Consider the following 16,723-nt stretch of genomic DNA (forward strand, 5'->3'; position numbering starts at 1 on the left):
GGGTCCATGTGGCCAGCAGATTCTTCATCACCAGGACTGACCTGCAGCAGAAGGAGCCCCAGGAGGAGAAAGGGGTATCTGTCCTCAGAGACTCCGAGGAGTGACCCCCCGTATCTCAGACTGTCTGAAGGACAAGGATGCTGTGTGTGCACGGGTGTACATGGGTGTGTGCGTGTGTAGATGTGTGTATGGCTGTTTAGTAGTCCAGTGGTACTCTGCCAGGGGAGAGGCACTGCCCCGTTCCTCGCAATGCCGTTGTGGAATCGGTCTCCTCCAGGTGTGATTATGAATGAATTTCAGGTAATTGCTGAAGATGACGGCACTATCTGTTACTCATGCAGGTATTTACCAAAGAAGACAGTGTTATTTGTTATTTGTTATTTACCCGGGTAATTGCTGGAAACAATAATCTTCTCCAGCTCATGCTTCACAGAATGGGAGACGGACGTAGGGAATCTGATGGTGGGGCGCTGCTGGAATTTCAGGAGGCCAGAATCGGCCGCTGCTTCTAAAACAAATCACCGCTACCAAGTCCGATCCTCACAGGAAGTCTCTAGTGGAAAGACAGGAAATGAAGAGGCGGGCAGGCAGGAAGAAGAAATACAGGAAGCCCATAGGGAATAGACAGGAAGGGATGACTCTTCTACCTTCTTAGATCCCCCCAGTCTCCTGCTGTGTGGACCGATGGAGGAGGCAAACAGAAAGCAGGCGACAACGCAGAAATGGATTTGTGAGATCAATACCAGGGCCATCGAGCATAATTTAGAGGGACGGTTTGGAATTCTGAGTTTGGAGAGATTTAGTTGTTGGTGGTGGTGTTTTAATAATCATCCCACCTAGCTACCTACTACGTCACTAGAGCGGAGCGGGGATGTCTGAACTCCGCCTGCTTCACTTCTGGTTCACAGACTTGCGTTTGTTCCTGGCCTACAGTAAGGACCAGAGTAAAGTTCCCGACGGCCGGCTGGGTTCGCACTCTTCCACCCATTCGTTGCAAAGCAGGGCCTCCTGTGCGGCCTCCTTAGAAGGGGTACAGCTTCCTCAGCAGGCCTGGAAGCTCCTTGTTGTTGTTGCTGTTGTTGCTGCCGCTGTTTAACCACACATAGGAATCAATTTGCCCGTGGGAATCTGTGATAACAAGTGTGTGTGTGTGTGTGTGTGTGCGCGCTGGCGCACAGCGTTCGCTCTGTTGATATGGCCAGACCCTCCAAGTTAGTTCCGTAGCAGAAAGTAGGACGTCACATCTACTGACCCAAGGCCAGACTCCAGATGAGAGGGAACGGATGCGCTTGGGGCCCCGGGCCTCGGCACCACAGAGCGAGCTGTTCGCACACCGGTGGGAAGGCTCCCACACACCTGGAGCACGGAGGTGAACGCGGAGCTGATGGCTGAGTCTGGTTTCCTGTTGCGTGTGTCCCTGCTGCGTGTAGGCATGCGGTTTGCTTTGTGAATCCGATTCCCTTGTACAGTAATATTCATCATCCTTTGCTACTTTTTGCACATCATTTTTTTTTTTTTTTACTACTCATGAGTTTGTTTGAAATTTTTGGAGGGAAAATGGCATGTGTTCTAAAAGTACTACTTTTTTTTAATCACGGCATTTTAAATCATTAGCAATTAGGTACTGTGTCTTTATTTTATATAACTTTGGAAAATTATAAGTAGAAAAATATTTTAAACCCAAAGACGTATAGTTTGAATTTATGCTTCTACCTCAATAATTAATGTATAACAGTAGGCATAATAAAGCATAGATAGCCAGGCACCAGGGGCTCACACCTGTAATCTTAGCTACTCAGGAGGCTGAGATCTGAGTACTGCAGTTCAAAGCCAGCCTGGGCAGAAAAGTCCATGAGACTCCTATCTCTGATAAACTACTCAGGAAAAGCCAGAAGTGGTGCTGTGGCTCAAGTGGTAGAGTGCTAGCCTTGAGCACAAAGAGGCTCTGGGACAGAGCCCACGCCCTAATTCAAGCCCTAGAACTGGCAATAAAATAAAATAAGGTATGGCGGTCATCATATAAAATCTGAACAAGTTTGAAACAGATATTCTGCTCATCTGTAGCAGAACTAAAAATGCCATACAGTTTACTTCTGAGTTTCATATGGATGATTAAAAAACAGTTGGTCACCTGGAGTTTAAGATGACATTGAGATTGTGTGAATTTTTCCTAGGTTGTGACATGGTATTTTCAATGATTCCAATTTTCTGTCTCTGAATTGTTACTTGTCCACCCTTAAGACAGTAGCAAAACATACCTAGTGACATCGAGTTTAAGAAATTAGTGTACTCTTTTATTCTTTTTTAATTTTTTTATTTAAGTATTTATTATCAAACTGAATTACAGGTAGGTTACAGTTTCATACATTAGGCATTGGATACATTTCTTGTACTGTTTGTTACTTCCTCCCTCAATCCACTTCCCCCCTCCTCTTTTCCCTCCCCCCCCATGAGTTGTTCAGTTCATTTACACCAAACAGTTTTGCAAGTATTGCTTTTGTAGTTGTTTGTCTTTTTTTTACCCTGTGTCTCTCGATTTTGGTATTCCCTTTCAATTTCCTAGTTCTAATAACATTATACACGGTTTCCAATATACTCAGATAAGAATACAGAGATAGTATAGATACAACCACTGGAGGGTGATACAAGAAGATCATCAATAATAGAAGCTACAGTTACACATGGGACTTTGAAAGTAGTTACAACTGTGATATAATAATCGTTTCCATAACATGGAGTTCATTTCACTTAGCATCATCTTATGTGTTCATAAGGGTATAGCTATTGGGCTCTTGTGATCCTTTGCTGTGACTTGCCTAAACCTGTGCTAATTATTCCCTATGAGGGAGACCATAGAGTCCATGTTTCTTTGGGTCTGGCTCACTTCACTTAGTATAATTTTTTCCAAGTCCTTCCATTTCCTTACAAAGGGGGCAATGTCATTCTTTCTGATAGAGGCATAAAATTCCATTGTGTATATGTACCACATTTTCCTGATCCATTCGTCTACTGAGGGGCATCTGGGCTGGTTCCAGATTCTCGCTATGACAAATTTTGCTGCAATGAACATTGTTGTGCTGGTGGCATTACTGTGATTTTGTTTGTGGTCTTTTGGATAGATACCCAAAAGTGGGGCTGCTGGGTCATAGGGGAGCTCTATGCTTAGCTTTCTGAGGAATCTCCATACCGCTTGCCAGAGTGGCTGAACCAGTTTACATTCCCACCAGCAATGAAGTAGGGTTCCCTTTTGGCCACATCCCCTCCAACAGTTGTTATTGTTAGTTTTCTTGATATAGGACATTCTTCCTGGGGTGAGATGGAATCTCAATGTTGTTTTGATTTGCATTTCTTTTATGGCCAGTGATGTAGAGCACTTTTTCATATGTTTCTTGGCCATTCTCATTTCCTCATCAGAGAAGTCTCTTTGTAAATCTTTAGCCCACTTGATGAGGGGGCTATTGGTTCTTTGCAGTTTTGTTTTGGAGGAAGGTAATTTTTTTAGTTCTGCATATATTTTAGATATGAGGCCTTTGTCCATTGAATAGCGGGTAAAGATCTTCTCCCAGTCTGTGGGCTTTCTGTTTATCTTGCGAGCTATGTCCTTTGCCCTGCAGAAGCTCTGCAGTTTGATGCAGTCCCATTTGTCCAACCTTTCTTTGATTTGTAGCCTTTCTGGGTCTTTGTTAAGGAAGTTCCGTCCTGCACCAAGGAGCCCAAGTGTTTCTCCTACTCCTTCCTTTAGTGTTTTCAGGGTGTCTGTTTTGATTTCGAGGTCCTTGATCCATTTGGAATTGATTTTGGTGCAGGGTGATATATAAGGATCTAGTTTTAGTTTGTTGTATGTGTTGAACCAGTTTTGCCAGCACCATTTGTTAAAGAGGCTATCTTTCTTCCATACTATTGTTTTAGCTCCTTTATCAAAGATTAAGTAGGCATAGTTCTGTGGGTTCATTTCTGGGTCTTCAATTCTGTTCCATTGGTCTTCAGGCCTGTTCCGGTGCCAATACCAAGCTGTTTTTATTACTATAGCTTTATAATACAGCTTGAAGTTGGGTATTGTAATTTCTCCAGCACTGTTCTTTCTGCTTAGGATTGTTTTTGCTATTCTAGGTCTTTTATTGTTCCATATGAATTTCTGGATTGCTTCCTCTATTTCATTAAAAAATGGTGTTGGGATATTAATGGGTATTGCATTGAATTTGTAGATAGCCTATGGCAATATTGCCATTTTGATTATATTAATCCTCCCAATCCAGGAGCATGGGAGGTTTTCCATTTCCTTAGTTCTGCCTTAACTTCATTTTTCATGTTTTTAAAGTTCTCATCATAGAGGTCTTTCACTTCTTTGGTTAAGGTTATTCCTAGGTATTTATGTTTTTTGAGGCTATTGCAAAAGGACTTACTTTCCTGATTTCAGCCTCGGTCTTGTACTCTTTTATTCTTAAAAAAATATTTATTTATAGGGGCTGGGGATATGGCCTAGCGGCAAGAGTGCCTGCCTCATATACATGAGGCCCTGGGTTCGATTCCCCAGCACCACATATACAGAAAATGGCCAGAAGTGGCACTGTGGCTCAAGTGGCAGAGTGCTAGCCTTGAGCAAAAAGAAGCCAGGGACAGTGCTCAGGCCCTGAGTCCAAGCCCCAGGACTGGCAAAAAAAAAAAAAAAATTATTTATAAAATAAATTAGTAATTTATTTTAGTCAATAAAAATATTTACCTCAACAACCACATAAGGACATAATAAGTTTACAGTACCTAACATTTAAGGACTGTGGAGATTATTCTAAGAAAACAAATGAACTGAGCCCCCTGAGCTCTAAGCAGATGAAGAAGGAGACCCTTGGCAGGAAGCAGAATGGAGGAGCTTCCGGTGACAAGGAATGAGCGGGAGGGTGGAAAACCGGGTCACCATGCCTCTGGGGTCACGTAGGTCGTGGTCAGTGCTGATTCTCTGAGCAGCGCCTTGGCTCACCGCTCTGAGCTTTTGTTCTGAAAGTTGGTGATGACCATGGGTCTCGGAGGATTGCAGGAGGATGGGGTGCGGCTGTGTGGATGAAAGGCCATCACGCGAGGTTCCACGCACAGGCGGAGGGGTGTGCTCGCGCTCCTAAGCCTCCCGCGACCGTTTCTAAACTCTGTAATGCACATAAGACCTGCTCAGAAAGTCAGTGCGTCCTTTGCCTCACAGGTGGGTTTGAATGTGAGACCAGGGAAGTGACAGTTATCTGACCTTCAGAGAAGGCCCATTGATGAGGCAGGGATAGGATTAGATTTTATTCGCACCAGGTGCATTGTAGGGATTGATTGAAAGCAAACAGGATGATAGAAAGGCGTACCATTCAATCTAGCTACTTAAAACACAAGGCATTGTTTGTGCAAATTATAGAACCATTGCAGTGACCATGCTTTTGGAAGAAAGTTGTCTATTCTGAACACCTGGGAGATCGTTTTGCACTTAACAAGGAGTCATAAATGAGAAGAGTGCCCGGGAACAGCTCACATTTGGGCTTTGTATTCCCACTGCAGCTGCCAAAGGAGCCATAAACTCTGTTTTTATTTGCAGAGATTATCTAGCTGAAGCAGGGGAGTTTGGACTACTCCCTCTGCAGGTCATCACTGGGTAATAAAATAAAGAGTGATGGATGGCGGAACGATGAGCCAAAAGAGAAGCTCGCATGGGTTGCAGCACGGTGCTGTTCCTAGTTGCAATACACAAGCATGTGCGGGGACTTGGCACTCTGAATATGAAATGTGTCAATGTGTAAGGACTCTGTCAAGCAAGCCTGCCGTGAGTGGAAGGAAATCATCTAGTCGTTAACGAAGACAATTATACAGACTTTTCTATGCCACTCGGCAACGTTGTCCTAAATTTATAATATGGATTTGATACATAATTGTAGAAAGTTTTTAGATCAAATCCCAGTAGTGATTCCTATCCCTGCCTCCACTGTCTCCACTGCCCCCAGGCCCCGCTCTTGACCACTGGGAAACAGCATGTGGACTTGGGAATTCTAATCAAATGAAGCCCACTCATGCCCCGTGCTCTGCAGTTTCTTGTTCTCCAGCGTTCCCTGCGGGGGAACAGGCAAAACCTAGCCACAGGTTACATCTTCTCTTGGTGGAAAAACGGGAAAGAGCTTTGCAGTTTATGAAAATCTTAGGACAGCTCACACTCATGGGTTTGAGCTAGACTTGTGTCTTAAGTCTAGGCATAGCAATAGCCAAGGTACAGAGCTTAACAGGACATTTTTTCTCCCAAGTTTTGAGCCTAATGTACTTTATCAAACATTAAAAAGTTTACACTTGCCCGGCATCAGTGGCTCACGCTTGTAATCCTAGCTACTCGGGAGGCTGAGGTCTGAGGACTCCATTCACAGCCAGCCCAGGCAGGAAGGTCCATGAGACTCTTACCTCGAGTCAACCACTATAAACCTAGAAGTGGTGCTGTGGCTCAAGTGGTAGAGCACTAGCCTTGAGCTGAAGAGCTCAGGGACAGCGCCCAGGCCCAGAGTCCAAGCCCCATGACACACACACACACACACACACACACACACACACACACACACACACGTTTACATTTATTTAAATGAGTGTAAGTATTCATTACCTTCACTGAAAACTTGTAACTTAAAACAAGCAAGTGGGAAGTCCTCCGGCCTCCCTTCCGCTGAGCCTCACGCCTTAGGGGGACAAAGGAGCATGGCTTTGTGACCATTTGGTCACAGATGTGACATTGTAATCACAAGTGTAAATGCTGAGAACAGTTTGCTAATCTCACAGGTTGCGACGTGAAGGTGAAACCATCTCAAAAGCCATAGCTTAACAACTGCATTCTTGGGTGGTAGCCACAGATACACACCGACGAGTTAAATAACTATACTGCGGTGTACATGTAATGTGGACACTGTAGTCAAATCAGCAGGAAGCAAGTGTTTGATCCAACATCACAGACAAGCATGCCAGTTGCATTGCATTTTTGTAACGGTTTGTGGACCACACTGCACAGTGATTATTCACTGCAGGTTTCACCTTTCCCTCACGGACTCTAACATGGATTCAATTGGGAAAATTACTTGAGGCCACTTCTGTGTGAGCTTGGTTTCGAATTCAACCCTGTGGCAGGTGTGGCTGCTCGTGTCTGAGGTGAGGCGGGGGCGCTGGCAGAGCAGCCGCAGGTACCGTGCACAGGGTGTGACCCCCGGAGTCCTTACTGTAACCGCGACACAGTTATTGTACTCAGCAAAATATGCACAGAGACTGAGTTGTGTGCGAGGCATCGGGGCACCATTGCCGTCGTGTTTAGCTGGAGATTGGTTGGAGAATCTCTCCTGTGATGGGTTAACATTTTAAACCCATGTCTGAATTTACTTTCTGCTTTTATGCTCCTTGCACTCTTCTTCTGTTCATAGGAATAGTTCTCAAGTCATCTTGACACCCCTTGCCCCAAAGGGCAGCTTCTGGCTCACAGCTCCTGTGGTTTCTGTCTTAGGCATCTTGACTTGAGTCTGGATCGGTGACTACCCAGAGAAGACCGAGAACTGGCCACACCAAAAGGCGTTTATCCACTTGCCTTTCCCTTCAGCCTGCCCGTCCTTTTCTCCAACTGCTAAACCAGACTTTGGTAAAATAAAAATCTCTCCCTATAATTTTTACACTCTGTCTACCCCAGCACTTGGGAAAGGCCCAGTATCCTATGTTTAGTGGTTATGGAGCAAACCTGTACTCTCTTCTGCGTTAGTGTAGGAAGGAACATGGCCATTGAAGTAGGTGTTGGTGGTATGATGTGAACAGCTCCAAACTGGAGACACCATTGAATATATATGTATATACAATAGGTGCATACTTACATACACATATGTGTGTATATATATATATATATATGTATGTGTGTGTATTATATGTGTATGCCTATGCAGGTACAACATATTTATTTATTTATTTGCTGGTCCTGGAGCTCAAAATCTGGGTTTGGGTGCTGTCCCTGAATTCCTTTTTGCTTAAGGTTAGTGCTCTACCACCTGAACTACAGCTCTATTTCTGTCTTTTTCTGTGATTAATTGAACATAAGAAGAGTCTTAAAGACTTTTCTTTCCTGGCTGGTTTCAAACCACGATCTTCAAATCTCAGTCTCCTGAGTAGCTAGGATTGTAGGCATAAGCCACCAGCCCCCAGCTGCATTTTTTAATTTTTTTCTGTAAAGTTTATAGTCACTACTACTTTTAACTGTGTTGATATTATCAGAAAAGTTTTTATATAAAAGGAATCAAGCATAGTCTGTAAACTTCCAAAAGTTGACATCTAATAAACAGTCCACACAGTAATCAGTATTTTGTTTCTAGAGGAAAGAAAAGTAATATCTATGTAGCAAATTTTGTATTAAAGCTTGTGATGGAGAGAGCGTACCAGAACACATTTTGAATATGCCTTGCGACACTGTAGGAGGATCACACAATTTGAGTCTCGCGGCCTGGAAATAGGATCTGCCATAACTTTTATAAGCCCCTCAGGAGTCCGATGTGTCTGAGAGCATATGTAATCGTATTTATACCTGAGCCTGGAATTGATGAATGGTCAAATTCGGTATCTGTCATAACAGATGTTTAAAACACTGCCCCGAGGTTTACACATGCGACAACATTCCTATAGAACACAGCGCTAGGCTGGACGTTGCTCTCTGCTCTTTGGGCCTGGGGGCTCAGTCTTCTCCCCTGAACATGACAGACAGTAGCCATGCTCGGCACTGCTTCGCATCGTCATCAGTAAGTCCCCAGGAAGCATCGATTTCCAGGACCCATTCCGTGTGCTCTTGTGTCTGGTTCGTGGGGCTAACTCGACCCGCACACTGCCCTGTTGCCCTCGGTGGCTGCTGGGTCCCAGCGTCCCAGGGGCGGGACAGCTCCTTTCCTTCATGGAGAGAGATTAGAGCCATCAGTGAAGGCGAGGTGTGGTCCTGCCCTGTGCCCACAGAGGGGACCCCACGGAAACCAGAAACCTCACTCCGGGCCTCATCCCTGCCCCACGCAAGAAACCACAACTTCCTCCGGGTCTCCGCTGCCTGGGGTGGGGTGGGGCCGCAGACCGGCCTTTCTGCCCTGCGCCGGTCCAGGAGAAGGGCGGAGGCTTCCCGTGCCCGGGGCGAGCCGGGCCCCTACGCGGGCGTCGGCCTGGGGTTCAGAGCAGGAAGGCGACCCGTCCCCAGCCTTGGCGTGGCTGTGTGGAATCGTTCCTTCCTACGCGTGTCTGCCTGGGGCTGCTTGGGGGGGGGGGGGGTGCGTTCATCGCAGCCCTTGTGAACTCCACGAGAGCCCCGAGAACCTGCGGCCGGCGTGTCCCTGTCACACTCGCGAGCCCCGGCGTGTTCCATTCCGTTAGATTTGACATGGTAAACCCCACCCCTTTCAGCGGCCGGCTCAGTGACTTGGTGAGCAACTTGCGTGGCTGTGCAGCCATCTCGGGAGTCTGCTTTAAACCATTTTCATTACCTCACGAAGAGCGGGATACCCTTCACGCCCTGTCCCTGGAGGGGAAGCCTGTCAGTCCCCACCCCCCCCCCCCCCGTCTGCCCTGTGGGGACTTCCGCCTTGGCTGCCTGCACTTGTCAGAAAGCGTCTGGACTCCCTCCTGTGGAAGGGTTTCTCACGCTGCCTTCCACCTCGTCGCTGGGTGTGATCTGTCCCTAAGGATACACCACCGTCTGTCTATCCATCTGTGAGTTTAAGGACACCCAGGCTATTGCGGCTTCGGTGTCTTCATCTAGGGAAGCATCGCTGTGAACCCCTCCGGGGCTCATCTGGGTCAAGGACTACGGAGGACGACATGGGACAGGGCAGTGGGCAAGTAGGTGATCAACAGGTCACCGTGATCCATCCTAGCAGATCTACACAAGGATGACGGGCCCCTCCTGCCACCTGGCACTCAAGAAGAGTCCCATGGCGAGAGTCGAGACACCCCGTAAGCAGGAGGGTACACATCTCCGGGGACAGAATTCGCTCCAGGAGCTCGCCACGCCGCTGTCTCCAGCGGGCAGCGCGCCTCAGCCCGAGGAAGGGCACACTGGGCGGACGGGACGCGCGCGGGGAAGCGTGTGTGGTGCCAGCCTTGTCTCTCGGGCATTTCCCAGCCCGCAGCGAGTCCTGCCCAGCTCCCTCTCTCTTCTGGAGGCCGCGTGCGTTGCCTTCCTTCGTCCTGCAGAAATCTGCCCTTTGGTCTTTAATTTTTTTTCTTCTCATTATCTTTGGGCATTTCAAGCCTGCAGGTTGAATGTGAAAAAGTTTCCCAGCAAAATGATTGTAGATTTGTCCTTTATTTATAAACATAAAATAATTGGGCCTGAGAACAGGGGCATGCGTGCGCGCGCACACACACACACACACACACACACACACAGGCGCGCGCATGCACAAGCAAACATCTCCCCACCAAAGAAAGGCCAGAGACAAGACTGGAGCCATATTTGCCTTGAGTGCTACCACGTGGTCTCTCCTTTCACCACTGGCCTGTGTCCAACATCTGCCCACCACTAAGATCAGCGAGGCAGGAAGCAAGTTCTTAACAGTGCCGTCCATAGTGGGAAGACTCGGGAGAGAGGAGGTGCAGATCTGGGGCCAGGAAGACGGAGTCCCGGGAGGATAGAGAGCTGGAACAGGCTCCTGGACACGGTGTCAGAGCTAGCCGTGGGTTATGTTCTTTTCAGAGGCATCAGCGAAATGTAAAACCTGGTTATGCTGTCTGCGTCTGGCCAGGTAAAGCTCAACAAGTAAAGTGGATTTGCCTGAGTGAGCTCATGGACATCTCCTGGGGAGTCAGGACATGCCGTTTGCTCGTCCTTCCTACTGCCAGTCCACCCCAAGCTGACTCTGCTCCTGCTTGCTCCTCTTCTCCTCCCAGACCACCCTTTCCCCTTCTGCATCCCACGCAGTCCTTGGGTACTGTGCATGTGACTCAGTGTCACTGCGGTAGAAGTGAGGTTTTGTGAGAAATCAAGTCTAGCCTACATTATGGTGATATGAGTAATGCCATAACTAACAAGACACAACTTTACACGACGAATTGTCCAGGTGTCAAGTGTCAAATGTTAGACTTAAGAGTGCAGAGATCAGCAATTGGAAGTGTCCAGACACTCAGTACAGTGCTAAGCAACTCATAGAAACCAAGAACCCTGGGTCTGTTGGGGTTTAGGACAGTAGGGTTTCTTGTGACCAGAACATCAGCCCTGTTGTCCTTGAAGCTTTTCAAAAGCCCAGTGTGTTTGCCAGGTGTGAAAGGAGGAAAAAGAATCAGATCCAAGATCCCCTGGGGAAAGAGGAGTTTTCTGGCTTATTTAGTTTCTTAGACTTTGGCTAAATCTGATTTTTTCACAATATCACGTACAGTCATGCAAGGGGCCGACTGTGGTTTGGAGGAAATCTGGCAGGGAAGTGATGAATCTGCCTTGGTTTGGTTTGTGTGTGATTCTGAAGATACAAGGCGATAAAAAGCAGTTTGGCCTCCATAAAAGTTGAGTGAAAGCTGAAATTGTCTAGTGTTTCTGAAATATCTCTTAGGAGACCTAGACTGAGTAGAATACTGTTGCCTCATATCATGCTATTGAAAAGATGAAGGAGGAGAGTCACCATAAAATTATTCTGGAGTCAGCATGCCTGTTTCTCCGATCACTTCTTCACTGAGTCTGCCCACGGCCAGCTCACTTGCAAAAGCTGTATGTTAGCACCGAGATAAGCTTGGAGCCCCATCAGGGGAATTCTCTCCCACTGCAGGACAAATGGCCTCCAGGAGAGCATTTTCCAATCTACTTCACTTTTTTATTTATAGTACCTATAGGGAGAGATCATCGAGAGAGATGACGGGTCGCTAGATACACACTCAATAAAAACCAGCCCAATTCTAGCTGTGAGTAAGTCATAGGATGCAGTGGATGGGCCACTTCGGAGCAGCAGCATGCAGGCATGGAAGGGCGCCTTCCCGTTCTTAGTGACTGATGAGCTCCCCAGTGACGAGGATTTGCATCTCTGGCGTGAGCCGTGCCTGGGAGAGCTCGGGGTCCCTGGTTAATGATCCACCTCAGGCATCATGATGGGGACCTCAGCAGGAGTGGGCCAGGCATTTTAGGAGTTCCAAGAAAGTCCTCTTGGTCCGGAGACCTGGAGATAAGAAGGGCCTATCCATCTTCCGTGATTTGCCTGTCGTTTCAGATAACCTGCCTGGCAAGGATGCAGCAAGCTGATACAGTCATTTATTGAAACATAGCTTCCATTGTCCCTTGCTCATCGAGGGTTATAAAATACCACGCTGATCTGTCACCATGTTGTAGGATGTTTGATGAGATTGGAAGTCATGTAAATATAAAAACCGGTTATGTTATTAATGCAACCAGGGCAATAGGTGACTACAGGGCTAACAAAATCCACAGCTCCACCATCTGCAGTGAGAAGCTCCTGTCTTATTATCAACAGCCCTCCGCTGGGCCATCACAGCCGTTGAGCCTCAGAAGCAGAGGCTGGTTTGAAATCCCAGCAGTCATCGCAGAACACGCAGGCGATGGGCCACAAGCCTAGGAATAGTGCAGAAAGTTAAGTCAGCAAACTCAAAGCCAAGATGCATTTGGGGTGAGTGAGGCGGTGGTTGCACCAATGTCACAGCTGCAGAGGGACTCCGAAATTCTAGGTCCCCCCACCCGAGTCACCAGAGGACGATCAGAGATCATCACAGGTGAAGACTGGGATGGTTTGCCCTTGTCTTTTTATTAATTTGGTTATTGGCCAGTGTTTACTAAAGCACCATGTGTTTAAAATATATTACTGTAAGTCCTACAAATTCAGGGTAAATGGTTATCCGCCTGTTACCTTAGATGACAAAACAGCACAGAGAAACTACACAATTCTTCCAAAGTCATGCAGCTAGCGTGTCTCAGAGCTGCGTGACTTGTTGGTTCTGGGGCTTCTGTCTCTACAAGTCCAGTCCAGGGGATGATGGGTAACCTCTGCTCTGGGTTCTGAAGGGTGGTTTGGAAAGCAAAGAAATGTGTGCCTATCATAGAATGTTTTAAGCAAGGTGGAATGTCTTCGTTGTTAGTTTAACATTTCACTAGCTTCCTCCAGTGATGTGGAACACTGACTTGGTTAGTAGACAAGTGGCACTGCCCGGTGTTGCTCATGCTCTATGTGAAAGAACAGACACACTTTATCCAGTATAAACTCCCGCACTTGGCCATTCCTGGGTGAAACTACAAACGTTCAAGGGTCACATCTTCCTTTAGTTAATAATATTCTGGAATACCCTAAAGACACCAATTCAGTCCTACATGGAAGCCAGCCCAGGTGCGGTGGAGGCAGGGGGAAGGGGAGGAGGGGACTGGGGTATCCCTCTCCCCCTCCCCCTCCCCCTCCTCCTGGACTCAGGGCTTGAATTCCAAGTATTTCTCCCTTTCAGTGCTGAGTGATGTCTGGTCCCCAGGAGGTCGACCCCCCACAGGGCTGATGGCTTCACTGATAGTTGATCAAGTTTTCCTCTGCCTTCCCTCCCTGGCCAGCAGGAATGCTGTGGCTAATGCTTAATCTCGGCGTGTATAATAAACCTGGGCTCTCCTCCTTTATGTCACGTCTCCCACGTCTCATCTCAGCCTCTCCTAGCTCCCAAGATCTCAGAAATGCTTTGTTCGCCTGCCTGCCCCACCCCCATTAAGCTCAGAACCCCTCAAAACTACCCAGCCCCACACAGCATTTCTTGTTGTGGGTACTGAGGTGCCGCGAGACTCCCCGCCCCCAAGGTCCCCAGTGAGAATTAGACACGGGCTCTGGAAACAAACAGAATGGACACTTACTTGTCTGTCACATCCTCGTTGGTGTAACAATTCATCAAAATAACATCAAACAATGTAAACATAATGCAACAACAATATATGTAGTTATATTATAGAGCTATAAGTGGCATAAAGTTATACATTTAATAACAGCTTCAAACTTTAATAAATTCATTCTGCATTATATGATCTAACAAAGAAATCCTTTACCTCCTCCTCAACTTCTTTCATTGGTGTTTTCTAATTTCCACTGAGAAACACTGGCTAAACTTATATCTGTGGGGTTTTTTTTTGTAACTGTTGCAGTGATACTGCTTTCTTGATTTATCAGTGAATTCACCATTGTTACACAGTAATGTTATTTTGTATTCTGCAGCCTTGATAAACACCTTTATTTTAGTGCTTTGGGTTAAATCTTTGCGGTTTTCCGTATGTAAGATCATGTCAACTGTAAATATGACAATTTCACTTCTTTTCCAATATCTGGTAAAAGAGAGTAGTAGCCTTGTCTAATCCCAGATCTTTTGGTTTTTCCTTGTTCCATATGGGATTTGCTGCAAGCTTACCATATATGGCCTTTATTATGCTGAGGTGTATTCCTTCTACACTAAGTTGGACGGTGTTTTTATTATAAAAAGGATGTTAATTTTCATCAGACATGTTCTGTGCAGCTATTGAGATACCCAGGTGATGTTTGTGTTTCATTCTGTTGATGTTTATTTTTTCATGCTGATTTATATGATCGAACCATCCTTGTATGTCTGAGTGCCATCTTACTTGAACATGGTGATTCATCTTTTTTATGTGCTATGTTGTCCAAATGTAGACAAAAATAGTTAAAAGAAGTATTTGGCAAGTACTTTTCAGGTTTGAACCCTAGAAGTGAATAGCATGCTTTCGGTGTTGATGAATGGGCTGGAGGGCTCTGACGCTAGCTGGTCTCTTAATATGGCCTGTCTCCCCTTTTGCCTGTTTGTCTTCTTCTCACTAACTGTTGTATTATCAGGCTTTAAAAGCTTTATCATTCTAAAAAGTAAAAGTAGCTGTCACTCAATTTTATATTCTTAAGGAAGTGTGTGTGTGTGTGTGTGTGTGTACCTGCACACACGCATGTATGCACCAACCTTGGTGCTTAAACTCAAACCCTAAGCTTTGTGCTTAAAGCTACCACTCTACCACTTGAGCCACAGCTTCACTTGTGGCTTTTTCATGGTTAACAGGAGATGAGAGTCTCATTAACTTTCCTGTCCTGCTGGCTTCGACCTGTGATCCCCTGATCTCAGCCTCCTAAATAGCTAGGTTTTCCACCATGAGCCACCAGTGCCCAGATTCTTTAAGGAATGTTAAAACGTCTATTTTCATACTGCTTTTCTAGACAAGTATTTTACTTTCTGTTTTCTGATTCATTGTGAAAGCATCCAGTACTATGCTGATATGGTGTTGAAAGGGGACAGTCCTAGCTTATTACAGACCTCAGAGGGAAAGCTAGGGGCTTTTCCCCACGCAGGATGAATAATTTATAAAACATGAATGTTTTAGTGTTTCATAAAAGCACTTATTTCCCCTATCCCTCAATGTCTTTCTTAGAAAGGTCTTTCTGATGCCCTAAGTAAATCCTTTAATGATTTCTTCTAGATTAATTTTTATTAAGTTTACTTTTCTGGGAAATATCACCTTCTCTGCATGTGTTCAGATTCATTTCCATAGAATTTTGCAAATTAAGCTATCAGGATACTAATTTTCTCTCCGGTACTTTCTACCAAAGTTAACACCTCAATTTGTGCACATTTTCTTGAATACCCATAATTTGGGTTGAAATGAGCTCCCTTCGCGGTATTTGTCAGCCGACTGCCTGAGTCAGCGCTCTGCTGTGCTGGGGGTATCCAGAGGGACACAGGGAGGAGGGCAGAACTCTGCATAGGAGCCTTCCTATTTCTCAGCTCGTGTTTGAGTCCCTCCCACACACACTCATGCTGGCTTGAGCAGCAAGTGTGTGAAAGAGTGAGAGGAGCAAGGGCTTGGCCACGTCTCAGCTGAATTGTAACTGTGGTTTGTGTTCCCTGTCACTCTTTGCTTTTGTAGTCAGGCATGATAAGGACAGAGGAAGCAGACTATTTCCTGAAGCCACTTCCTGAAAGCCTGGCAGGGACACTGAGTGGTCATCCTCCCGCCGGCCCTTGCTCTCCCTCCCACATGCTCTACAAGCGATCCACAGAGCCCCAGGCGCCCCAGGCTCCATGGGCCAACGAGATCCTGACGGTGGCCCGGAAGCGAGAGCTGGCGAGCCGAAGCCTCCGCGATGACAGCCACGGTCCCGGGCTCCAACAAAAGCAGCACTTCTGTGGAAGACGCAAGAAATGTATGTAAGGGCAATTCCTTTGCCTACATAGTGATTTGTGTCCTTGCGTAGCCCGTGAAAAGCGTTCACTGTCTTCAAGACACGTCTACCGTCACTGCTGCTCTCAAGCGGCGATTCAGAGTCATTCTCTGACCATTTCCTGTAGGCAGCTCCTCACAGAACATGGATATACAATGCTAAGTGATTTTTTTTTATTTAATAATGGGAACTGTTTCTGGGCAGATTAAATGACACGTGGCTCAGAAATGCAGACGACACCAGATATTGTCAAAAGAAACCTGGCATTTCTACTGGGTAATTCTATAGTTCTGAGGTTTCAGAACTATTAAAGCCCCTATCGTTTTCCTGCTGAGGTAATGTATTTATATACATATTTATATGCTTTAATCCACCACATCAAACCATCAAAAGGCCAGGCTATGCAGGGTACACTTTTCCTGAAATTTATCACCGTGCTTTGTAGAAATGTTGTCCTTTGTCATGAGCAGGAAGTGAGCAGGACTTTGCATTTTAGGTGGCAACTCCTCACCTTCCCGAAATCACAGTTTTCTAGAATTCCCTCA

General features: G+C 46.2%; 1 protein-coding gene across 1 annotated transcript in view; it reads left to right on the forward strand.

The window, feature by feature from the left end:
- Window positions 1–16,723, forward strand: part of Adamts16 (ADAM metallopeptidase with thrombospondin type 1 motif 16) — a 100,585-nt gene that overhangs the window by 13,856 nt on the left and 70,006 nt on the right. The window contains exon 4 of the mRNA XM_048368035.1: window positions 15,884–16,160. Within this exon, the coding sequence (XP_048223992.1) occupies window positions 15,884–16,160 (277 nt within the window). The remainder of the gene's footprint in view (window positions 1–15,883; window positions 16,161–16,723) is intronic.

The sequence above is a fragment of the Perognathus longimembris genome, chromosome 19 (genome assembly GCF_023159225.1).
Source record: "Perognathus longimembris pacificus isolate PPM17 chromosome 19, ASM2315922v1, whole genome shotgun sequence".
Classification (NCBI taxonomy): Eukaryota; Metazoa; Chordata; class Mammalia; order Rodentia; family Heteromyidae; genus Perognathus; species Perognathus longimembris.